The 26,585-nt window shown below is 41.8% G+C and overlaps 1 protein-coding gene and 1 long non-coding RNA gene across 4 annotated transcripts in view; one reads left to right on the top strand and one right to left on the bottom strand.

The window, feature by feature from the left end:
* The window catches only part of DLGAP1 (DLG associated protein 1), a 546,520-nt gene that overhangs the window by 191,940 nt on the left and 327,995 nt on the right, over positions 1 to 26,585 (bottom strand). For all 3 annotated transcript variants that reach the window (XM_019546483.1, XM_019546490.1, XM_019546496.1), the window contains one exon: positions 6,608 to 6,822. In XM_019546483.1, the coding sequence (XP_019402028.1) occupies positions 6,608 to 6,822 (215 nt within the window). The remainder of the gene's footprint in view (positions 1 to 6,607; positions 6,823 to 26,585) is intronic.
* LOC109317701 lies at positions 114 to 26,585 on the top strand. The gene is made up of 3 exons (XR_002103099.1): positions 114 to 233; positions 5,723 to 5,777; positions 26,445 to 26,585. It is a non-coding gene; the product is annotated as an uncharacterized LOC109317701 (long non-coding RNA).

Here is a 26,585-nt window from a genome sequence, read left to right as displayed (position 1 = left end):
CTCTTGCTCCTGGCCAGGAAGTCCTTGCCCAGCTTGGGGGACAGCTCCACAGCCTGTTCTCTGCAGCATTCCCCCAGCTGCTTCCTGGCCACTGGCTTTTATTTCTGCCGGACAGTGTTCATGGATGATGTCATCGCTCCGCACCAGTTTCAGCTGCAGACAAAAGCAGCTGATGGACCATGTGGGTATTCTGTTTTACTGTGGCTTGTCCGGCCCTGCTGCTTCTGAAAAAGGTAAGTTTGCCCTGTCTTCAGGGCTTTTCTTTTTGTTGTGGTGGCGGGTTGTTTCTGTCTTGAGCCCTGCCATGGAAGGGGCCTCCTGCCTCTTTTCCTTCATCCCCCCTGGGACACCTTACTACTACTATTTTATCATAACACTACAGTTTCTTTTTCACAGTCAGCAAATAAATGACGGAGAACTAGAGAAAGGTTCAGTTTTTGGATATAGATTAGGATCTGATCCAAAGCTCCCTAATAATATCAATAGAAAATACCATACTGACCTGAATGGATTTTGGATCAGCCGCATAGAACTCTGATTTACATACAAATTTAGGCAATGGAATTAACTTGTTTTCACTATGTGAAAATGAGTTAGGGACTTAAGTCCAGTCTCTGGCAGATGTTCATGAAACTCATATCATCAGAACTATCAGTTTGCATGGTAGACCAATCAGAGAGGCCAAGGAATGACTAGATACGGAAACAAAATAATCTAGATATGGTTTCCTGTAGGGCAACACTGAGTCACATTAGAAGGTCAATGTGAAGAAGCTTGTATTTTGATTTCCTGGGCCTGACTGTGGTCATTATGTATATAAACAGGAGATTTTGCTTCCTCGAGAGATCACCTGGACATTTTCCACAAAAATATATATTAAGTGTTTTTATATATATGGTAGGTTTATGTTTCATATACTAGGGCCTTAAAAATAAATGTTTTCTAACAGATGTGGTCTAATCTCAGACAACATTTCAACCAGTACCATGGGAGGAAAATTCTACTTAATTTTATTTCCTTTTGAAAAGTAGAAGATAAAGTAAAAATGCTATATTTCCCCACATACAACATGCACCAGAATAAGATATTCACCTTTTTTCTGAAATGCAGAATGAAGAAAAATAAGATCTTTCCTCATAGTCAGTAAATGAGTAACAGCAGTTAGGGAGCAAAATCTGCTCAGTGTTCTGTTCCTTTTGGATCTTGAGCAGCGTTGTTTTTCTTTTAACCCAGCAGAAACTTAAGCAGTGGAAACTGTTGTTACCATATTTCCTAGCTTATAATGTACACCCCAATTTCCAGCACCTAAATTTTTTTGGGGAAAAAGGTACATGCTTTATGTGAGAAAATATGGTATTTATTAAACAATCTTTCCACGTCACTGTTGTTTCCTAGTGTGACATAGGTTTCATTTCAGCAAAGCACCTAAAAGGATGCAAATGGAACTTAAAAAATGCGAAAGTTAAAATATGCTCTTAAGAAACCCCCCAAATTGGAGGGATTTTAAAAACTACGGGGGGGCCTGTATACAAGCCATGAGGCTGCTCACTGTAACTATAGCACATCAGAGCAGACACAATTGAGTTGGCTAAAGCATGGTAATTACTTTGCTCCAACCAACCTCCGTGTCACGTGTATCAGCATCCCCACACTTCAAAATGGTGGCAGCAGCACTTTAACTAAAGCTCATTTGATAAGCTTTAGATAATGTGCCCCTGCCACCATTTTGACGCATAGGGACACTGATACACAAGATGCTCTGGGCTCTTTAATTAGAGAGGCACCTGGAGTTGCTCCAATTAAAGCATTTTGCACAGACCCCTGGAGTATTTGTAAAATTGCCCTATGTGCCAAAAAGTGCTTTGCTGAGTAAGAGCCAGAGGGATAAAGAAGTTTCTCCTTCCTTTCTTGCCTGTAGCTGTTGCATATATTTTTTCTACTTGGCACCTTGCTGTATCTAAAACCTTTTCTGGATCTTATTTTTAGGTGCTTATTTTTTCATTTTTAATTATTTTAAATTATTTTCCTAACTTCACCTACTGTCATCACGAATCATCATATGTTCAAGAGCTAGCATTTTAGTCTCCCACCAAACAACAATGGTCATAGAAGTGACTGTGGAACCCAAGATACCTGTATTCTGGGGCCTCCAGCAGCAGTTCCGCCCAGGTTGAGAGGGTACTCCAGAATAAAGAGAATCTCAGAAAAAAAACCTCATTACTGTCAGAACAGTAGGAGAGCAGAAAAGACTGTTCAGAGAAATTGTGAATCCCCTTCATGGGAGATATCCCAGAAGAGGAAACCATAGGCATATTTCTAGGATAGCATAGAGTTAGGGCATCCTACATTTGTGCACTTAGACTTTGAGGTCCCATCCAACCCTATAATTCTAGTTTATGTGTATGGGCTTTGTGGTGGTGAAAGGTGCTTAGAGTCACCTCTCTGGTGGGGACCTTATGGGTAACTGGCATTGCTTCCAAAGGTGGGGCCAGATATGACCATATAGGGCCAGATATGGCAGACTTTTGAGGAATGTGCTCTGTCTAGTCCAGTATCCTGTTTCACAAAGTGGGACAGAGTAGATGCTGGAGGAGAATGAATAGTGCACGTCCAGACATTTCTGGCTCCACTCCCACCACAGCTTTCAGCATTTAGATATCTCTGTGCTGAGCGGATCTGTGTGTATTAGTTCCTGAACTGAAAGCACTATGGTTGTATTAGTGTGGCACTGTGCACACAGCAATAAGCTCTTCTGAGAAGCAGAGCTATTACCCTGCACAGAGCCTTGCTCTAATGTGCCTATGTTGTTTCTGGTTCAGGAGCTGGCGTGCCCAGCATGGCATAGCTCAGCAAATAGCTGCTCTGCACTGTGCAGGCATATTCTGAAAGTGTCTGCAAAAACTAAGAGTGTAACATTGGTAACAATGATAAAACACTCTACAGCCTATTTCTTAGATGAGGTCTCTGAGCAGTGGAGAGGAGGACAAAGAAGGAGAGAAAATTGATGAAAGAAGTGCAGAAGGAGTCTTCTGTTACTAATCATGAAGACAATGAAAAAATATTAAAACCTATAGTGTTAGGCTACAGTTAAATTATATTTAGGCTAGTTTCTATTTCAGTGAGCACTAATTCACTATTGCAACTGAAGTTTTTGCAAAGAACAGACTGAAACAAATGTTGACTTAAATATGAGACAAACAAGAACAACAATGAAAAATTCTTTTTTGGAGAGCTGTATCCAGAGGGGTAAGGCCACATGGCCGCATCCCCCTGTGGATGTGGACAAATGTGCAGTAAGCTCTGAGCTTACCCAATTGTCAGCTCAGATCCTGTTCATATGTGCCATGAAATCTGAGGTCACCAGCTGCTTATCACAGGCTCTAGCTGCAGCCCCTGCTTTCATGCAGCTCTAGAGTCAAGTGGATGAGTGCTGCCACTGTTCATCCATCTCATCCAGAGGCAGGGGAAAAGAGGGGATGAGCATCCCATACCAATTCTTCATTCTAAAATCACTTTAATACACTGCTTTAAGAGTTCCCAACTCTTGCAATTTTTTTGCAACTCTCATGATATATGGGACTTTAAAGCCTCAGACCTTGACTTCATAAAATGAAATTAGAATCTCAGCTCCCATTTAAATATATAGATGTGTATCACATATGAAGAGAGAAGCTTGAAAAAAGTAAATCCTAAATGTCTATACAAGAAGGCATGAAAAGGACCCCAGTTATATTGTTTTTATAGTCTCAAAAGTCAGGTGTTTAAAATCTCAAAATCTAAAGTCTAACATGTTTTTTTGGGGTCTGATTCATGATTTTTGAATGCTTCAGGCTGGGACTACTGAAATGCCCTAAGAAAGGTCATAAACTGCATAACTCTTGGAATTGCCACAGGGTGAATCACAAGTGGAACTGTGACTCTGAGTATCAAAATTCATCCCAGGGCACATTTTTTATACTTGAAGAAAAATAATTGGTTGCAGCCCTGAAAAAGGTGCAGGCTACCTTCCTTCAGTCGACCGAACTCTGGCATATAGATAGTCTACTCCCTGCCCTGCTTGTTTCCCGCCTCATGAACAGTATGTGGACTCAAAGGGTGTGTCTACACATTTGTTACTGTGCTTTTGCTAGTGTGCATTAAATTTAGTACCTCCACTGTGTGGTACTAGAATAGGGTGCACTAGCCTATTTTAATGCACATTAGCAAAATGCACGTTTTTTGTGATGCTTTAATGCACATCATAATAGGCTAATGTACATTAAAGCACATGTGTAGATGTGCCCACAGTCTTTAATCCTCACATCCACTTCCTTGCCTAGTTACAGCAGGGCTGACTCTCAGTTGATCTGGTTTAAAATGTAATCACTGGGGGCATTTGTATAAACAGCAAAATGTAAGCCAGCACACAGAAAATGGTGGTGGCGTGGTTTTGAACTAAAACACATCAAAGGTGTTTCAAAAGTGTACTGCTGCCACTTTCTGTGTGCTGATGTGTATTTCACCATTTGTATAAATATATGCAATGCAGCACTGGGCACATCAGCTTGCATGCTCCACAGACTTGATTAATCAAGTCTGCTCCAATGTGCTGGATTTCAGTGCACCAGAGCAGACAAAGGTACATGTATACATGCCCCTGGATAGTATGATTAAGCATCAGATGCTAAGAAAACAGACAGACATTGACTGATCAGGTTTCATGCTGCTAATTCGAGAAACACCAGGGTTTAACCAGGGTATCTGGTGATGATGATTCATAAACCAGGTAATGATTCATAAACCAGGTTCTGTGTATAAATTTGCCATCTGTTTACATTGAGATAGTGAGGTATTTTTATACTATGCTGTTTGTTCTCTCTCATTTCTAGTATTAGTAGTATAACTGTTGTCCATTGAACTACTTACATGCTTATGCTTATAATAAAGCATGTGCTTTAGCACTTCAGGAGCTTGCATAATAAATTGAGAAGTAAAAGACTTGCTAGAATTGCTCTACAACCATGATGTTCCTCAGGAGTGCTGTGGCACCCTGGGGTATTGTACGATCTTTCTAAGGATGTTGTGCAATATGAGCACTGTTAGGTATGCAACGTCTACATGTGACTCACAAGATACAGATTTCAAATAGGAATCCATAGTTTCAAAAATATTCTGATCTGCTGTGGTCTTCCCAATTTCTTTGCAGCATCAGAATTACACTATTATACTTTCACAATCAAAAGAATGAATGAAACCAAGAGACAGTATTTTCTGAAAGGGGCCTTTAGTTTAATACATGGGTACTGAACCCCCACCCCATAGGCTGGATCTGGCCTATGTAGCCATGTCATCTGGCCTGCAAGACATTCCAAGGGCATGGAAATTTGATGGTGAGAAAATGGTTGCAAAGTCAATTGCTGCATCTTTGCTCCCAAATTTCTAGATTCATGGGAATTCTTGCAGGCATGATAACATAGCGCTGTGCATCAGATCACACCAGCATACAGCTGGATCTGGGCGTGTGGGATCAGGTATGTGTGCAGTTGGATTGGGGTGGTGGGCAGTGCACAGCTGGATTAGGTCAGTACATGGCTGGATTAGGTTAGTGGCATGGCAGCACATGCTTGTATAAGCTAACATATGGTATGTGGCCAGATCCAGGGATGTAGAATGGGGTCTATGGACCAAATATGTATGGAATCTATCCTGTAGACTGACCCTGCACCACTCATTTGGCTCACAGGGCCAGAAAGTTTGGTACCTCTGGTGTAACAAGGTTTGAAAAGCACTGCTTTAAGGTAAAGCCAAGGTAGGATGACCTGAACATGACTTTGCTGCCCCAGGTTAAGAGGTATTTAGGATTACATTCTGAATTGGACAGATGCTCCTCCTTCCCTGGACATAATAGTTATTAGAAACACTTTTCACCATCACAGGGAAATTTAATGAGTGCCTTAGCTACTCCAAATAATTTGCAACTACTCCATTCAACTGGATACACATTATTTAATCCTAATCGAACTAATATCTATTTCATCACCTTCTTCAGTGGTGACTGCCATCTTGTGATCTGAGGTTGTGGACAAATGTACAGCTAATTCACCTACCTAGTGACTACTACTATGCCTTGCACTATGTGTTGTGGGAGCATCCTGTTTACCTTTAACTCCCTTGTAATGAAAGCAGACAGACAAACTTAAATTGGTATTACCTAGACAGGCAGAGTTTTACCTATGAGTTTTCATGTAGTAAATCTCTAACAGATTGGAGTGAAACCACCAGACTTAGAGCTTGCTTTGTTGGTTTGGTACTGTTTTCCACTAATGCAATGATGATTAAAGAATATACATAGTTATTTAAATACATTTCTGCTTAAGAAAAAAAAAGAACTTTAAGCATGTGGTCAGTCTCACCGTAATCAACAAACTGATCCTCTTTGCCATTTGAGTCCTAAATATTAGGCAACTGTTCAGGAATTACATGCTTAAGTCTATCCGTATTTAAAAAAACACTTAAAAGGAAATCACTGGGATTTAAGTGTTTCCTTAATGGGTACCCAGAATCTGAAATGGGCAGACAAGAACAGAAAACATGGAGAGATCCTCGGTTAATTTTGACTATGTCTTACTTGAGGGTGGTGAGTTCTGTAAGTGATGGCTGGGTAGCCTTGAGATAGCTCTCCCTTCGTGCTGCAATCTTTGGAGATGGCTTTGGGCTGGTGTCTGAGTCCCCACTGTCATCATCTCCCATGGCTTTAATGTAACTACCACTGCGCATTCGCCGGCATGGAATCTCATCATCTTTGCCTCGTGGAGTGTACCCAGTCCATTCGTCCTGAGGAACCTATAGAAATAAACACAACGCACTCATTCACTGTACCTCTCTATTACAGTTTGAGGAGAAACTCCAAAACTATAAAACTAAGCAAAGAAAAATTTAAAGAATTATATATTTCCTAATTGTTTCTCCACACATTCTTTTCATTCTCACTTTATTGAGAGCAATATGTAAAGTGAATGATTTATATAACATTGTGACCTGCTATGGCTAATGCCAAACTTGGGTTGTCAAAAATTGATTTACATGTTGTGAATATTCATGTTGTCCTACTAAGATTACCATTAGGAATGCATCACTGTGGCATCTGGACCTTTATAAATTGTTAAATGTAACCCCGAACACATGAGAGGCAAGGATTTTTTGGGGTCATTTCTTTTATTGGACCAACTGCATGGTTAGAATAAAGTTAGACAATCTTTTGAATGCAAGATATTTTTCATAACCCAACATACAGAACTTTCAGTACAGCGGATCATACATCCATTGCTTCCCATATATTATGATAGTGCCTAGATTTTAGTTTATTTACACATTCATAATGAAAAGGCAAGTACTGAATTACCTATTAAATTTAAATTACTCCTCAGCTGCCAACACCTCACTGCAATCACCAACTTGAGCCTGGAAGGTAAATAAACCCTTACAAATATAACTATTGCCAGTATTTTAATTTTTATGGCATAGTCTAGCAATTTTGCTAAAACCCAACAAAATACTGTGCTAGACAAAGAAAAAATGATTCCACAATCTTGACCACCAGTTTGCCAATGATTATAATGACTGTTCCTGATTATTATAATTAGCCAGTAAAGCTAATTGTAAACAAAAATGGTGTTCCTTTTCCATTTTTCATCACTGATAGCTAGAAAATGGTATTTAGAGGTTTGCTTTTGGGAATTGGCTTATAGGTAAAGTAGATATGCATTAAAATAATGGTCCAGGGGAACAGCAAGTGTTAACTGATTTCCAAAAAACCTGTCTGTGAAAAATTTTCTCCAAGGCCCACTCTGTCTGATACAGGAAAGGAGCAAGCAGACACACAGGCTAGGAATTGAAGCCATGTTTCCTGTTCCATAACACAAGATAAGATGGCATCAGGTCACAGTGCCCAACTGCAGGGCCCTTGGGATTTTCAGTTTTGGGGAACAGCCCCAAGGAGGACACCAGAAAGAACCAAATTAGGATATGCACATGTGATGGGTTTGTGAAACAAAGGAATATGCTGACAGGATAGAACTTGGACAGTATGACAACCACTGAGAGACCAATCAGCAATGGCCAGAAATGAAGAGTCATCAGAAGGGGAAAAGAATACAAAAAGAAGGAATTTCAGGGCAGTAAAGGGTCCCCAAGAAGGGAACCCAAGGCCACCACAGACAGAGGGCACACCACCAACCCATCTCACCCATTCGACTGGGGGAGGGTGGGCCTCAGCCTCTGACCTCCAGACTGCTGACATCTGACATTCAAGAGAACCTTAGGGTAAAGCTTGCGTAGTGGCCAGACATACCTCCCCTCTAATAACAGCTCTAGGACTGGGAGATATAGAATTGTTTGCATTATTCTTATCTGCTATCACTGTGTATCACAACATTTCCCCTATTATTGAATGGAAAGGTCATGGTCAGTCTGAGGGTCCTCCCAAAATAAGGCATCTGGGTCATAAAACCAGTGCCAATAACCACCTCCAATCTCAAATTCCAAGACTCTTTCTTTAAATATTTCTAAAATCCATTTCCTCTTCTTTCTCTAATGCCATAATTATATTTAATCACCTAATTACCATTTGGTCCCCCTCACTACAAAAAGGGTGTGGAAAAATTGAAGAATCCAGTGGAGGGCAATGAAAATGGTTAGGGGGTTGGGCCACATGACTTCTGAGCAAAGACTGAGGGAACTGGGCTTTTTTAGTCTGCAAAAGAGAAGGCTGGGTGTGTCTACATGAGACATGTTACTCCGCATTAGCACAGTTTACTGCACAGTAAGCGCATGCATCTACAAGTGCGTGCACTTACTGAGACAGAAAAACCCTTAATCCCACTTAAATTTCCTACTTGTAAATACAAGTAGTAAATTTAAGTGAGATTAGTTAATGCACAGTAGTGCACATGTAGACATGACCCATGGGCCTCTCATATGCTGAGGAAAGCATTGATGCTAGTGGCGATGACCTCCTCAGCAACAGCAGGCAGGGACATGTAGGGTGGAATTTGAGGGCCAGCCTAAACTTGCCCCCTGCACTGTCGAAGCTCAGGGTCCCAAACTAGGAGTGCAGGTATGCCCAGGGCACCATGAGGATCAATAGCAGCAGGGCGAAGTGGGTCAGGCACCCCTTAGCCCATGCAAACAGCTCACCGTGCACTGCCCAGGGCACGCACAGCAGGAGGGGCACACTCTTGGCACAGTAGCAGTACAGTCCTGGGGTGCCTCTCCACAGAAGACCCCAGCGGGGGAGGGAGGAGGCATGGGCAGCTCCTTGCCCCAGTAGTTGTCCAGGAGATCTGTGCCCCTCACGCGCAGGCACCATGGGCTGGGCAGCAACACAGATGATCATTTGGCCTGCAGCAGGAGGGGGAGGGCAGCAGGGTCCGGAGCAGGGGCAACCAATCATTTTGGGCATAGGGCCACTTACTGAGTTTTGGCAAGCTGTAGAAGGCTGCATGGGTAGGCCCACCCCTTGACAGATGCCCCATTCCCTGTTCACCATCTTGTGACCAGAAGTCTTGCCCCTAACCCCTGGCCTTTGTTACCAGAAGTCCCTTCCCCTGCCCCCAGAAGTACTCCTTTCAGCAAAGGGTTTGCCATCTAGGAACCAGAAAAATACCAAATTATATTCTAAAAAGTGAACATCTACAACATTAATTAATTTGATTTCAAAAAATATTTTTGTCCTGATTGACATGTGTTTGTGTAGTGTACATAGAGGTGATTGCACAATAGCTTAAAATGAAGTCTTACTCTTGTATATTGTGGGGGGTGGGTATAGGTTTGTGGTGTGATGTGGGTGTGTGTGTGGACATGTGGGGTGTGGGTGAGTATGGGGTTTGTAGGGGCCTGTCCATGGGAGAAGAGTGGCAGGGTATGGAAGTGCAAAGGGGGGTGTGGGTGCACATGTATGGTGGAGTATGCATGTACACCCACACAGCCCTTTGCACTCACCCTATGAAAACACATACATTCTCTGCCTCTGTCCTTGCACACACACACACACACACTCTGCTGCTGAGCTTGGACACATACATATACATGCACGCACACACCACATACCAGTGTGGTCCTGTGCTCCGCAGTCTGGTGATGTAGCTGGGAGCCACGTGGTGCTGGAGCAGGGCAGGGGCAGGAAAGCAGGGAACTGGCTGGGGGCAGGGTAGGACTGGGCTGCTCAAGCCTGTGGAGGGCTTCCTCTGGGTCCTACTGCCCCTGGCTCCTGTCAGGTTTGACAGGCTGTCAGCAGTGAATAAATATTAATTCACTAAATTTTTTAGGGGCCCTGTGGGCTGAACAGAATGGCCTGGCAGGCCAGATCTGGCCCGTGGCCCCTGGTCTGGAGTCATGGCATCAGGTGCTATCAGGAGCCTGGCCTGTCCCACTGTGGGAATGGGGTGGGGAAGGCAGGCTTCCTGCAGCTAGAACCCATTGGGCCACCAGACCAAAGGAAGCATTGCAGGGACAGTGGGCTTGGCCAGCTGCCACCTGGGCCTAGACTAGCCAACTTAGCATGGTCCCTGGGCACCCATGCATGCCTGACCCCTGATCTGGAGCTGGGCACTGCATCTGGTTCCTGGTACAGAGCATCTTATCTCTAAAATGTTGCAATGTCTCACGAAAAGCTTCTGTCTCATGGCTCTGCTGGTCCTGCATCTGGACACTGGGGAAAGGTCACAGTTGGCAGTGGGGATGCTGGCTCAGGGTCACAGCTGCTATTATCCCTAGCCCCAATCACCTGCTGGTGCCTGCCCACTGGCCCACAGCAGACCCCCACCTAGGCCTGGGAGGAGGTCCTCTACCATCACCAGCTGCCAGGAGCCCCTGGCCTGGCCTCTGCATTGGGTAGCCCACCACCCAGATCCCCAGCCTCAGCCTAGCCCTGCCACTCACTCTGGCTCCATGCCTGCATGCAGGCATGGAGCCAGAGCTGTCTGGACTGGTGCCTGGACTCTGCCTGCTGGAGAGGAAGCCAGCCATGCCAGAGGAGCACTGGCTGCTGTCACTCCTGGGAAAATTCCCCATTCCCCATACTCACCGCAGTGTCTGGACCCATGGGGAGTGGCCAGAGGCCATGGTGCTGGTTGCCTGCCTGCAGGCTCTACCTCCTAGGTGCTCCAAGCCCCATGGCTCCCCACTCTGGGACACCATAAAAGTCACTTTGTAAATAGTTTGCATAGGGACAAGGACTTTTTATTGTTGGTGGGTGGAGTGGGTGGTGGAGGGGCTTTGTTGGGCAAGGAGGGGGAAGGGGGGCTCTGTGTGTTGGAGAGGCAGGGAGAGGGGTCTGTGTGATGTGATATGAAGAGGATAAAGGCTTGTTCTTCCAACATGTGTCTGTAGTGAACATGGTGCTGAAGGTGAACAGGGGAGGTCGGGGATCCATGGGTAGCAGGGTAGGTGGGATACAGTGGGGAGTAAAGAAGGAGGTGTTTAGCTAGAGCCCCTGTACCCATGCCCTGGCCCCTGCTGGCAGGTGTATGGCTCTTTTGGGGCCTCAGTGAGGGGGGTCCACTGCTATCACTGCCACTGCAAGTGGTGTTCCATTGCCAGGCATCCTCCATGTGCCGCACCTCCTGCGTCCAGGCCTTGCAGATGTTATGCAGCATGCAGGCTTCTACAATGACCCATGGGGGGTTGTCCTCGGTGATCTCAAGTTGGGCAGTGAGGGCATGTCAGTGACCCTTGAGGCAGTCAAAGGTGCACTCCACAAGGGCACGGGTCCAGCGCAGTCACTGGTTAAAGCAGGCCTAGAAGGGGTCCGGGTGGTCTGGCAGGGGTCCAGGTGTAAGGTTGCATCAGTCAGGGCAGGAGTGGGTGGGTAGGATCCCTGATGAATAGGGGCAGGACCATGATGGCATCCAGCTACAGGTGTGATACCCCCAGAGTAAAGTGCCCACTCTCCACCAGTCCCACAAGGCCAGAGTTGTGAAACACACGGGTGTTGTAAGTGCTGCCCACCCAGCTGGTGTTAACATTGGTGAACATGCTGTCCATGATGACCTGCGGGACCATGGAGTGAAATCTTCTGCAGCTGTAATAGGGGTGGTCTCCATGGGGTGGATAGGTGATAGGGATGTGGGTCCCCTCCAGGACCCCAATACACCACCACCAGGGGGTTATGGACATGGACCACAGTGTGCCGTAGCACATCCTGGAGGGCCCCACACACCACCAGGACTGCCTCCCCAGCAGTGGCCTTGTCCATGCTGAAAAGGCATCTGATGTATTGGAGGCTGGCAGGCATAGCCAGCTTCAGCATGGTGAGGGCCAGCCAGGTGTCTGTGGGGAGGGCCAGGCACATGCCAGTGTCCTGATGCTCCAAGTGGGGCCACAGCTGTTGGAGCCGGTTCTGAAAGGTGGCTTAGTTCATGCAGAAGCCATCCAGCCACTGCTCGTCATCCCAGGTGTATTGGACAATGTGCCACCACCAATCCTAGCTGGCATGGCAGGCCCAGAAGTAGTGGAGCTGGAGGCCCATGTGGGTGTTTGCAGCCCCGGTAGTGGCACTGTGTAGCCCCTTGCTGGTGTTCCTGGCAGTGGCAGTTTCGCAGTGGCAGTGGTGGCATGCTGTGGCCAGGCAGGCAGTTGCTGGTTGTGGGAGAGTCAGGTAGAGTGAAAGCTGTGGACCAAGTGGCAGTCAGTGTGGTGGGCCAACAGAGTGATCATAGGGGCCAGGAGGAGCCCAGGGCACTGGTTGTCACTGCCAGGGTCAGGGGCTGGAGCAATCATAGTGCAGGAGGTTGTATGGCCAAGGAGCAAGCTGACGCATATTGTCCCTGCTCTTGGTATGCTGCTCCTGGGCAAGGAAGAGGCTGGCCAGAGAGCAGCAAGCTGGGCTGGATTTTAAAGAGGGCTATCAAGTGCTGGCAGCTGCAGCCAGAGCCTGGTGGCCACAGGTCCTCATTGTGGGGCTGCAGAAAACTGGATGCAAATCTTCTCCCTAATACCTGCATGTGTAGATGTCTGCCTGAAAATCCTTACTCCAGATTAGTTTACATCAGAGTAAATTGAGGCCAGAATAAATGCATGTGTAGATGCATTCACTGAGGAAGGATTTAATAGCAGCCTTCAACTATCTGAAAGCTAGTTCCAAAGAGGATGGAGCTAGACTGTTCTCAGTGATGGCAGATGACAGAACAAGGAGCAATGGTCTGAAGTTGCAGCAAGGAAAGTTTAGGTTTGATTTTAGGAAAAACTCTCTCACTGGGAGGGTAGTAAAAGACTGTAATGGATTACCCAGAGAGGTTGTGGACTCCCCATCCTTGAAGGTTTTTAAGACCCAGCTGGACAAATCCTTGGCTGGGATGATCTAGTTGGGGATGGCCCTGCTTTGAGCAAGGAAAGTTTAGGTTTGAGCAAGGAGTTGGACTAGAACTAAATGACCTTCTGGGATCTCTTCCAACCCTAATTTTCTATTCTATTTTTTTATGTTGATGATTGCATCTTCTTTCTTTTAACCTCTTTTCTCAGCTCTTCTTCCTTTCCTGCTGCTGCGAGGGACAAATAATACTGGCTTCCCTTTCTTGAATTTCTGCATTAGCTCCTTCACAAATTCTGCATTAAATTCAAGCTTCTCGTTCATTTTGGAAGTACTCCAGTGAAACAATTCTTCCCCTACTCAAGGCATGTTTGCACTGGCTTTCTGGCAAGCCTATGAGTGCCACTGAGACCATACATCCTGCTCATTCACTGCCACTCCAGAAATTAAGTTATGTAGCCAGTTTAGTACATGTGTATGTGAACAATGCCAAAAAACATGTTCACAATGGTGTGCCTGAGGACAGCTCATCCCACTTGCTCAGGGCTGTCCTAAACCAGCACCCTGCATAATTTCTGGGGGTTTGGCACACAGTGAGTATGAGCATGTGGCAGGGTTTGCTTCTCGGCAGTGTTCCTGGGCTCATCATAGAGACTGAAAAGTTACTAGAGCTTTGGTCTTTTTCTTTAACAGAGTTTGGATTTCAACAGATTTTGGATTTCATCTCCCAAGTCTGTTCTTGTCTATGTCTCTGCCATCATTTCTTCTCACTGCCCAAGCTTCTTTATCTACTTATTTTTATGCCGTCTTCTATATTATCTTGACTGCTTGAAATGTCCTCTAGTGACTGTTCTGTAAAGCACATACACTAAGCTGATGTTATGCTGTGTACTCTAATATATATCTACTTTTGCTTCAGGAATTCAAGATCTCCAGGATAGGGGAATAGGTTTAGTTGGGGCTAGTTTCCTTATTATATAATGCTATGTACAAATGCATTCACATATGAAAAAAATAAAATACCTTAGTGAAATTAGTATGTTTTCCATCCTTTTTTCTGTTGGTAATGGGAGAAGGGCTGTGGTGGAGGGGAACCTTTCAATAGGGAATAAAGAAAAAGAAAAGATGGTAGAGGGGGAGGTGTCCATTAGAGATCAGAAGTCAAGAAACCAAACTGGAATAGTATCTAGTTGGGTTTCCCATTAATAATTTAGATCTGGACACAGCTAACACCATATTTAAGGGATGGAGTTTTGGTTCTTGCTCAGCACTATTTATAGTGTATACAGTTTTGTGTTAATGTATAGGAAGATGGGGCATTTTACACTTTTTTTGCAGGGCAGTTGTGACAACCAGTAAAATAATTTCCTTTTCTATTTTAGCTATTTCGTCGGTTCTAGGACTATAAGCACATATGAACAAGGAAAAATTCAGCCCATTCCCTTAGCATTCCTCAAATGTATCCAAGAGCAGTCCATTGTACTGCTCATGTTGGGAGTAAAAATCATTCAGAAACAAAATTGAAATTAACACAGCCTCACAGTTAGGACTTGCTGACATCCTGAATGAAAAGTAGGATACCTACCCAGAACTTATATGCAAGGCAAGCACAATAAAATTTGTTTCTAGTCACTCCGAACATAGCTGTTATCTGCAGTATTAGATTAAAGAGTACATCTAGATATTCTGAGGAACAGGCATCTCATAAATTTTTCTCCACTTTTTTGACTTTACTATTCAGGTTTACCGTATTCAGGTTTACCTAAATTAACTACTACAGTAAATTTAAAAAGAACTATGTAAACGCAGCACTGAGGCTGATATTTTAACTGAACAAAAACCAGGGCATTTAAAGGTACAATGCCCATGCATAATTCAGCCAAGTGGAACACTCATAATTTTTGAAAAAATAAACGCACTGTTGAATTTAATGCTGTAGTACAGTGCCGCAATATAAATGAGCTATAGTTCCTAGGGGATCTATAACTTTGAATTTTTGAGTTGTGTTGTTAATAATGTTGTAGTGTGCATACAGTGCCTTCTAGTGCAGACTTTCAAAGTGATTTAGATACTATTAAACAAGTTGGAGCTGGTTGCAATACATTTTGCACAAGGCTTTATATTCACACATGCAATTTATAGCCTTAAATAGGCATACACAAAAAATGTAGTTATTGGTGTAGTTTTTGGTATATGACACTATGTATGTATGTGTGTGCATGTGACTGTGCACTTACGTTTGTGGGCATATCCTTCATTAATTCCCTACTCAGAAGTCAGTGGTCTGAACTCTGTTTGCTCAGTGAAGCAGGCTCATTTAGTGAAAATGAACAAATGAACTTTGTAACATCCATTTTGTTATTTCAATCATTTTCATTCAGAATAAGAATTGAGGTGTTAAGGAAGAACTCAGGGATACAGAAGTCCAAAGGCATCAAAAAGTCAATTGGTCACTCTTAATTTGAAGAGGTCCAAAATCCTGGAAGCTGAAGCTCCAGAAATAGGGAAATAAATTAAATAATCCAGAAAAATGTGAAATTTCATATTACACTGAGGTTGTGAGTGGAAGGTCTATATCTGTCAAAAAGAAGAGGACTGGTTAGGAAAATCCCATATTATTTAAGTAATAACTCAGAATTCAACATTATAAATAGAATTCTAATTTAAGTCTATAGCATCTGAGAAGTCAGGATGTTGCATGTGCTATTACAATTTCAATGAATGAGGAAGTACAAAGAAAATTTCATGGAAACAATTAATTAAAAAATGGTAGTACTAGGTCCAACATTTTGTCTGTGGAGAATGTTTACATACTTTGCTTAAATTGCTTGCTGAAGTCTATGCTTAAGTCAGTTTTGCTTTAAAGGGATCTTTTAATTTTGTAAGACAATATTATTTAAAAAAAAATGTATGTCTGATTCCTCACTAGCTTACTTCAATTTTATGATGGTAACTCCATTGATTTCAACATTTACACCATATTAAAACTATACAACACATAGTTTATATTTGCATTTATTTTTAACAGTATTTCTGTAAAAGCATCTACCAAAAGTTCACAAATTCCTTTCCAAATATTTTATTAAGCCACATGACCCTGCTATATACTCTTTGGTATTATCTTCATTGTCATTATTAGTCACATTTGATTGTTGGGGAAACAGGTAGAGAGCATATTAGGTCAGTTTTTCCAAACATAACAGGGCAGCACTGTGCAATGGACAGCAGCTTTGCATGGGGCAGTGTTGGCTGCTGGCAGAAGTAGCATGACCAGCCACCGGCTGTGATATTTTTATGCTACAACTTCAGTTACATTGCTGTTTTAATGGGTGCCTAATATGGATACATCTAGCATGGCGTGGTGGAATGGATACAGAACCCAGGAGTCTTCCTAATTTAAAATCTTCTGTAAGCTCTTCGACAAGCTCCCATGACATGGCAGAACACTATTTTCAAAACTCAACAACTTCATACATATTTCTGTACTTGACATTATACATCTTTGGAATAATAAGCAGCAATTTTGTGTATACATTTTTTTCAAAATAATGCTGAGTCATTTGGGGTTTTTTTATTGCCTTTACTAGGTTCCTAAAGCATCTTTGGTCAAAATTAGAGCTGTCATCTGCTATCACAGCAAAATGTTTCAGATTGAAAAGAAATAATATACTGAGTCCCTAGTCTAAAACGAATTGGTAAAATAAAACTGACCATAATATTCTCCAGGGCCTAACTAATTCCATTCCACGATATGCTGTCATATTTTACTGTGCTATGAATTCAACGGGACTGAGAAAATGTTGGGGAATAATGCCAGTGTAAGTCTTCAGCTTTTTGGCTTGGGAGGTTTGCAGAAATTTTCCCACAGGCTCTTGCTACATTTGAACAGCCAGTGTTGTACCTTACAAAATCACAGTCAATGCTGCATGCAAGCACACCTAGATAGTAGCTCCTGCCTTTGAAGACTCATAGCAGTGAGACCTGCTGAGACATAGCTGAGAGAGTAGGCAACTTTATTTTTGTTTAAGGTTTTTAAGTTAATCATAACCAGGAATCCTGGTTTTCTCTGATTTAAAAAAATCCTCAATTTTTGGATTAAAAAAGTAACCCAAATCCACATTTTCCATGGTTAAAATGAAACACAATTTATATATAGATATGTATATAGGGGTGTTTCATTTTAATCATGAAAAAATGTAGATTTTAGGTTATGTTTTTTCATTTGAAAATTGGGGTTTTTTTAAAACCAGAGAAATCCAGGATCCCTGATCATAACATCCATTTTCCTCAATGATATACTTTTGCCAGCATTACAAATGCTACTCTGCAGAATGACTAAAACAAAATAATCCTGTATTCTACTGAATATTTTTACTCCCAGAGACAAGGAAGGGAAAGAGAACAGCAAAAAATAAAAACCAAATCTGTCTACGGTAATCACTGTCTTTAATAAAGTATCATTTTTATTATTGAGCTATTAAAATCACATACAAAATAAAGACATTTTTCTTTGCAAGTATTCTTTAAAATATTGAACGTGATTTTTAAAAGTGATTTTTTTTCTTCTTTATATAACTAATAATCATTAATGTACTTTAATTAAACACTTTGAAATAAGTAACATAAGACCTCACTGAGGCCTCTGAACTAGAAAAACTGCTGTGCAAAACACCTCGACTACAAACACACAACATTCCTTATAGCTATGAAACACAACGCTGATCGTGCTTCTCTTTCTTTCTGCTCAAATGCCTATGCTGTAAATAAAATAGACCATGCAAATAATATCTAGTTAATACCTAATGCCTTAACTGGATTCAGCCACATCTGCTGTATCAGTTACATGGCCTAATCTTGATCTAAATTTGCTTTGCTCTGAAAGTGAACAATTTATGATTAGGCAGTTTGCACTGACAAGCACATTTCATTTAGCATGCTTTTTGTATTTTATATATGTATACAGAAATCTGGATTTTTTTCCTAATATATATTTCTGGGTCGCCAAATAAACAAAAGTCAGACATATAGAAGTACTCAGTGCTACGTCATTCACCTTAAATTCATATACTGGATGAAACGTGAAACAAAGTTCACAATGTAAAGAAAAAAATTAGGATTTTATTTAGGCTTAAAAGAAAACAACAAAGAAAATGAGGATCTTTTTTTCCTTTTTCCCCCTAAAATTGTTATTAACTTACCTTATTGGATGAAATACCAAACAGACTGTCTTTATGGCAAATTAAGTTCATTATTCATCTCAAATTTGATTTGGTTTACTGCAGCTGAGAGCATTAAAGCTTTTCCCTGTGCTTTGCCAATGCAATGTGGATGACTATGGAAGTAAACACAAGGGCTGGAAGGGAGTGGTTGGGCATCACTCACAGCAGTATACTTGTAACTTTAGCTTTCTATTAGTATGCAAATACTTAATGAAATGAAATCACACAACTAAAGAACAATACTTAATGACTGCTCAGTGCAGATTTTCAAACCCATGCAATCTGGTTTCCTTAGCAGTTATTATGGCTGTTTTGCATGTTGTTAGAGAAATTTCAATTGCCATCTTCTGCTTTCTAGATCTATTCTTGGCAGTCATGAATATTGAATTACTTAGACAAATAAAAAAGAGTAGCTGTGCATCCTATCAACATACATGGTTTCAGAAGTCATTGAAGGAAGAAAGGAAGTCCTAAGCTTTAACAAATGCTGTAAATGCTACATTAAAAATATCCTTTAGCTGTTTTCAGAAAAGCAGATATTCAGGTTATTTCCATTAGGGTAAGTTTAAGATTTGAAATATCCCTGACAACATTTGCTTCACCTATGGGGATTTTAGCAATCAAGTTCTATTTTAAACTCAGTTCATTTGACTGAGGTATCTGCATGCATTTTCCATCTGGAAGAACTCATAAAAACAACAGTGAAACAGACCAAGGAGCTGTCCAGGGTGGCAAATTGCTCTTGAATTTTTATAATCTCCACTACAGCTGAACATCAAGGGCCAAATCCTATTTCATCTGATGTGCTGAAGTGGTGCATACATAGCTACATAACTGCAGTTTTTGCTACTTGCACATGCCTATTTGTATACCTCCTGGAAGAAAAACATAGGGGAGGGCATATAGACCGACAGCCTAATAGTTGGGGCACTTGCCCAGGGAGCAGGATATATGCATTCTAGCCTCCCTCACCCAGATGTGTTTGAATCTACAATGTCTTCACACACTGTTTCAAATTCGTTGGAAAAAGAGATATGGGGAAACTTCCTGCCCCACTGGGAAAAGAGAAGTCTCAGGCTAGAATCAGTGCTCCAATCCCTTCTGGGGAACTGTCCATTTAGTTGACCCATGTACTTGCTGGCCTGTCTTCTTCCTTCTGGTGTCCAATGTCTCCCTCTCTTGGCTGCTCAGTGGACCCAGCTTCTAGACAAGGATTTAAACAACAGCTAGCCTTTGCTGGGAAGCATGAGATGCAAGTTCAAACTCTCTTTGGGTGAGTGGGGGTCTAGAAACTGGGTCTCTGATTCTCTGGGCAAGACCATTAACTACTAACATACTGGGTTAAAGTGTTAGGATGGCCTGACCCTGTCCCTCACCCACAGCCCATTAGCTTTGTTTTTTGTCAGACTAAAATTTTGAGACTTACCTGTCTTTCGCACATAACTGTATGATTCTATCCAAACCCACTCACCATGCTTGTTAGAGTAGTCTATGTAATGCTGAATTGCAAAGCATGTGCAAATCCCCCAAAATGCAATTATGGGGCTAGGTATTTGCCATTTGGGTACATAAACTAAAATAGTATTTAGCCCTCAGTTTTACAAGAACTGCAAATCTCCCTGCACTAACCTAGGGAAGGCTCCACTAGCAGCATGGATCCTTTGTTTAAAGCTACTAGCCAATAGACAGCCTGTATTTCTAAAGCACAGTATTTTCATTTATCAAGTAGTTCTGGATAACCTAAAGTACACTCAGCCTAAGACTTGTGTATTTGACCTACGTGTCTGAAAGAGTCATAAGCTACCACTGCTGACTGGAACAGATAATGCACAATTAAGGGAAGGAATCCTTTTTTCCTCTTAGATACATAAATGTCTAACCAAGACTGAAAAAACCCCAACTTTGAATACATTTGTTTCAGCCTACTACTCAGTGCCACACCTTCCATTCTTAAACAAACATACAGAAAAGCTATAGACAAAGTCCAACTAAAATATCACCTAATTAAAGCCAGTTTTTTGCATGTAGCATAATCTGCATTCAGGCTAGGACCCTTAACTGAAACCATAGTAGTGGCACTGATGGATGACATCTTCCTGTCAATGGATAGAGAGAAGACATTCATCCTCTTCTCCCTGACCTTTCTGCAGCATTCAGTGCTGCTGACCCATAAGATGCTGCTGCTTCAACCAAGAATGGTGGCAGACATCCAAAGTAGTAGAGTTCTTTCTCCAGGACCACTCTGAAGACAATGATGGGAACTGCACATTCATTACAAGATGCGCTGTTTGAGGAGTCTCACAGAGAGAAATTCTCTCTACTCTTTTGTGACATCAACATACAGTCATCTGTATAGTGAACTGATGAGACATGGATTCAAGTGCTGGTAATAGGAAGACAACATAACATATTTCTAGTTTTGCCTGTCTTTGACCACATAACTCTTCTACCTCCCCCAAACAGGATTCACTATGTGAATGAGATCTCAGCATGAATGAGGAATGGTTGGATAAAGCTGAATACAAATAAGGTAGAGTCAACAGAAGAGAGTATTTTGAAAAGTCTGAGGAATCTGTGGTTAAGTTGCTGTCTTCTTGAATACAAGTTTTACATTCATAATCCGTCAAACAGTAGTTTAGGATCTCTTGCTAATGATAAGCGTTCCATATCTACAATGGCAGGTGTTGCTTTCTATCATCCCTATTTGGCTAGCCGATTCAGTCCCATCCCGGTGCATGAACTAGTCTCTATTATTCACAAATGTGTCTTTTCTTGGTAGGATTATAGTAAAGCATATTCCTGGGAACAAAATCTTTCACCAACTAGAAGTGAACACTGCAATGTGTTTCCTTAGCAACCCAGGTTACTGCAAGTAAATCAAACTTGCTGCTTATCTCTATATTAATTTCCCATAGAAATTCAATTAAAGTTCAGTCTTCATTCCAATCTTCCATTCCCTCCATAGGCTGGGCCCCAATTATCTGAAAGGCTGTCTAAGTACCTGGATAAAGACATACCGAACTCTCTACACTAAGGTGGAAGTTCATTTGTATAGCAGACAGAACTTTCTCAGTGGCCAGTATAAGACAGTGGAATGAATTCCCCTAGGAATGAAATACTATCACAAACCTTGCCATTTTCTGCACCACAGGCAAAGCGTGTGTCTGACTTTGCCTTCTCTCAAGTAAATACATGATAACCTGTATATTTAAAAACAAACAAATGACTAATTTCCTTATCAAAACAAAGCAAACCATTTCACATCCTTTTCCTCCTGAGAGATTAAAAAAGGTGAAAGACACACACTTTTGCCACCAAATGGACTAGTGGGAGATGCTCAGTGGGCATGTCTACACAAGACACTAGCAGCAAAGTAGACTTATTCTACTGCCTGTTAGCACAGCAGGCAAAAACCATGCTAATGCACAGTAGAATTAGTCTACTGCATATTAGCATCACAAACAAAGTGTGCGCCAGCTGATTGTGGTGTATTAAGTTAGTACCTGTAATTGCAGGTACTAAACTTAATGTGCCATAATCTCGGCACATTAATGAATGTGTGGAAGTACCCAGTTAATTCAATAATCAGCATGATAGTAAAATCTATGAAGAATATGATAAAAGACTGAGCCAGATATGCATATTTAGCTTAAACCAATCTGCCTTCACTGTAATAATGCACCTCAAATATTTGTAGAGTATTGTACATGTCTCCATTAGAAATGTTGTGGAGTTTATACTTATGCTGAGCTTCTACCCTGGGTCCAAACTGTCCTTTGTGTTAGGACTGCTTTGATCAGGATTTTTGTGGATGAAGACTAGAGTCCTAAACAGAAAATTTTCATGTGACAGATAAGACTGAAGCTATAGTCATAAAAGACCTGTCATCATGATAGCATCATCCACAAGCATGAGGCTCCTATCAGCTCAATGCACAGAGACCTCCAGCATAATGAAAGAGGGGCAGCCTGTGAAGGCACTGGGACACAGAAAAGACAGAGGTATTCAGGAAGGTGGAAGCTGGCAACTTGTTACCTCCAGAAAACAAAGAGCACTCCTCTTTTCAACTTGTGGCTGCCCAGCTGAAGAACTGGTATACCTACTGGCCCAAGAGGTCTGCTGCCTTCCAGGAACTTCTATCTGAGATGACATGGAAAGGATACTTGGACCCATCCAGCTCCCTGAATACTATGCCATACTGCTCATCCATATGGACAATAATGATACTGCAGATTAAAAGTGACTACATGGCTTTGGCTACAAGTGTGACCAGGACAGGGGCCCCAAGTAGTACTCTCATTGAGCTTTCCAGTCAAGGGTAAAGCAGGAGCAGCTGCATCCTGGGGATCAACATATGGCTGCATAGATGGTGTTGTCCAGCAGGGCTTTGACTTCTGCAAACATGGAGTGGTGTTCCAAGAATTTGGACTGCTGGGAAGAGATGCGTCCACCTGATGGAGAAGGAAGAATATCTTTGCATACAGGCTTGCTAACCTAGTGAGGAGGACTTTAAACAAGGTTCCCTTGGGGGTTGGAGATGAGTGTCCAGAAGCATGTAAAGAGCCTGGGGTTCTGGATAAAAACTTACTGAAGGGAACTAAGCAGAACCATTAGCAGTGTCTCAGGAAGAAAAAGGGACAAGCAATTAGATACTTAAACATCTATATACTTATACAAGAAGCATGGGAAATTGGGAGATAAACAGGAAGAACTGGATGTTCTAGTATAATCAAGGAATTAGGAAGCAACTGAGATTATAGAGATGTGATAGGATAATCCACATGACTAGAATACCATCATGGACAGGTGTAATTTGTTCAGGAATGATAGCCTTGGTAAAAAAGGTATAGGTTTTGCCCTATGTATATAAAGGAGATGAACATGTATTTTGTGGTGTGGTATAAACTGGAAGGTAGGCCCATTGAAAGCCTCTTTGTAAAAGGTAAGAGGGGAGAGCATCAGGGGGGCATCATGGTAGGCATCTGCTATAGTCCTGCAAGCCACAAGGAAGAGGTGGATGGCCCCATCTTTAAACAACTGACAGGAGCTTTCAAATAGCAGAGCTGGTTCTTATGAGGGATTTTAACCTCATGGCTCCTGACCCTCCGTGTGCTTCCTTGCTGGTTCTCTGGTTTTGAATCCTGACTCCAATTCCAGCTTCTGATTCTTGAAGGATCCTTGGCAACCTGATTCTTGTTTTCTGCTCTTGATTCTGGTTTGACCTCTGGCTTTGACTTTTGGTTTCTGATCCTGGTTAACCCTCAGCTTATCCTGTCTCTGGTTCTCGCTTTTGACCCTGATCTGTCTTTTTCCATACTGGCTCCCAGTTCCAGTTCTAGTTGCATGCCCCTCCTTCCCCCGGTTCCTGGGAAACCAACCTGGACTGTACCCGTGCTTCAGGTACCTAACCACTAGGCCAGAGTGCCCATGACCCAGTCCCTAACTGACAAATGCAAAGTGTTGCATTTGGGATGAAATAATGGCATGCACAAATACAGACTTGAGAACAATTGGCTAGGATGCACTACTACAGAGGAGTTATCATAGACCATAAGCTGAATAAGACCCAACAGTGTGCTCTTGCTGCAAAATAGACTGGATTGTATTTACAGGGGTGTCACTTGCAAATCAAGATAAGTGATTCTTCCAATCTATTCAGCACTGGTGAGGCCTCGTTTGGAGCACTGGTTACAGTTTTGGGTCCCACACTTCAAGATCGTGGACAAATTCAAATGAGTCTAGCGGAGAGCAACACAAATGATTATAGGCCAGTAAAGCCTGACTTATAATGAAAGACTGAAACTATTTACTCTGGGGAAGAGAAGACTGAGGGAGGAATTTGGTAATGGTCTTCAAATACCTGAAGGATGACTTTAACGAGGATGGAGACAGACTTTTTCTGTGGCTGTAAGGGACAAGACTAGGAGCAATGAACTCAAGCTGCAGCAAAGGAAATTTAGATTGGACATCAGGAGGGACTTCTGACTATAAGGGTAGTCACACATTGGAACAGGCCTCCAAGAGCAGCTGTTAAATCTCCTTCCTTGGAAACTTTCAAGATCAGAATGGACATAAATCCCTGGTGTAGTCAGGGGTGACCCTGGCTAGGGCAGAAGGTTGAACTAGATGACCTCATGAAGTTCCTTCCAGTCTTCTTTCCTATAATCCTAAGATCTATTTGTATGGCTCCCCTCACTGTAGTATCTGAGCACCTAAGATGGGGCAGCTACATCAATGACCGGTCTTTATTAACTATATGAGAAAATGCTGTTTATTATAGTCAAGAGTTCAGAAAGGTCATTCTCACCAACATCAGTATTTGATATGATTACAAGGTTTTAGTGTACGTTAAAGAACAGGTTGAGAGGGGATGGAAGGCTAACTAGAAATGTTTTGCTACATGTATGGGTTATTTTAATAGAATGATTTTCCATCATGCAATAAAGATATCTTGGATACATACAGAATGAAGCTGACTGCCTAGGATGTAGTTCTGCTTGAATTATTCACTCTAAATATATTTGTTCCAAACTTAGCTTTTTTTTTGCCTTTTGTTAATTGTTTACAAACCTGTCTATAGCTCTCTGAATCCACACATTATTCATAAACATTTGCCAGTTTGGAGGAGCAATTTTTAACTGTTGAAAAATTATTAGAGATGAATTATATGCTTTTGATATGAAATATTAAACAATCAGTTGTGCCTAAATATACCTTCCTAAATATATCTTCCTCAAAATATCTCAGTTTCTACAATGACTTGCAAATTCCAACATTTCATTAAACTTTGGGGATTCACAAATATTTTCAAAAGCACCTGGACAGTGCCCAAATTTTTTGCCTGTGATATCTTTTACCGAATCCATTGTATAGTTCAAAGAGCTGTTGGTCAAGTGCCCAGTCAAAGGAAGGGTACTTGATGCCTGAAAGATTGTCCAACACCTATCTCAATAAAAGGTAGTTCAGTAAAGAATATCATTCTTGCCTCTCAGACATTTCCTGGACCATCATGACTCCAACAACACTCCAACCGTACTACAATATTTTTGAATCGTATAGTCCCAACATTAGTACCAAATGTAGTGCTTTACTTGGAAACATATTTAAAAATATTTTTCCTCTCCATCATGTCTCTAGCTTTACTAGGGAACAGGAAATAGAGTTCAGAAAAAAATAGTAATGGAAGGTCTCTCTATTTTACAAAACTGATCAGCAAACTGCAATTGAAATGGAATATTTGCCAGTCAGTGGATTCACTTCTTATTTATAGTGGCATGAGTAAAGAATCAAGTAGGCTGGAAGTAAGTATTAATGGGGTATAAAATGTACCTTGCATATGTAGGCAAGACAAGGAGATATTGAATAAATTAACTTGGATATGGTATTCATGTCATTGTGAAAGTCATGTAAACAAAGTTGACAAAAAAGAACAAGTCAAGAATGCCTGCAAATGCAGATGGGAGTATACAGGTAAATCCAGCAAAATGTAATTTAAACACATTACTAGGCCAAAAGAACAAACAATGTACTAGATAATTGATTATAACACATTAATAAATAATATGATAGATCACAATACAGATTAGCACCTGGATTTTCTTTAAAATTACGTGATGCTCTTGACTTGGCCATGCAAAAAAATCAGGCAAGAATAGAAGTCAAGGAATATCTAATGAATATCTAAAGAATCAAGTATAGTAACCAGTCTTAAGAAAAAAAAAATAGGCGTTATTGAAGAAGAGTGTCTTTACACTTATAGAGATTATGGACATTGCAGCCAGTCTCAAACAAAACCTAAACCAGGAGATAAAGCATGGGATCTGGGACAAATCATATCCCTTCTCTGGCAGCTCCAAATCAAAATAAACCAGGAAATATGGACTGAATCAAGACTTTTGGCTTATAGGTGTTTTTTTTTTTGTTTTCCCTGTTTCCTGCAGATGGACTGCTGGGCAAACTGTAGCATGCTGAGCACAGACTTCCTCACTTACTTCACACTTTCCCTTTCAGACGTGGCAACGTTCCACTGCTGAATCTTCTCCAAACAGCAGTTGCCAGCAATAAAGGATCTACAATTTCTG

The sequence above is a fragment of the Crocodylus porosus genome, unplaced genomic scaffold, assembly GCF_001723895.1.
Source record: "Crocodylus porosus isolate Cpor-Errol unplaced genomic scaffold, CroPor_comp1, whole genome shotgun sequence".
In the NCBI taxonomy this organism is placed as follows: domain Eukaryota; kingdom Metazoa; phylum Chordata; order Crocodylia; family Crocodylidae; genus Crocodylus; species Crocodylus porosus.
Note: the sequence above shows the minus strand (reverse complement) of the source record. Positions and strands in the feature narration are given on the sequence as shown.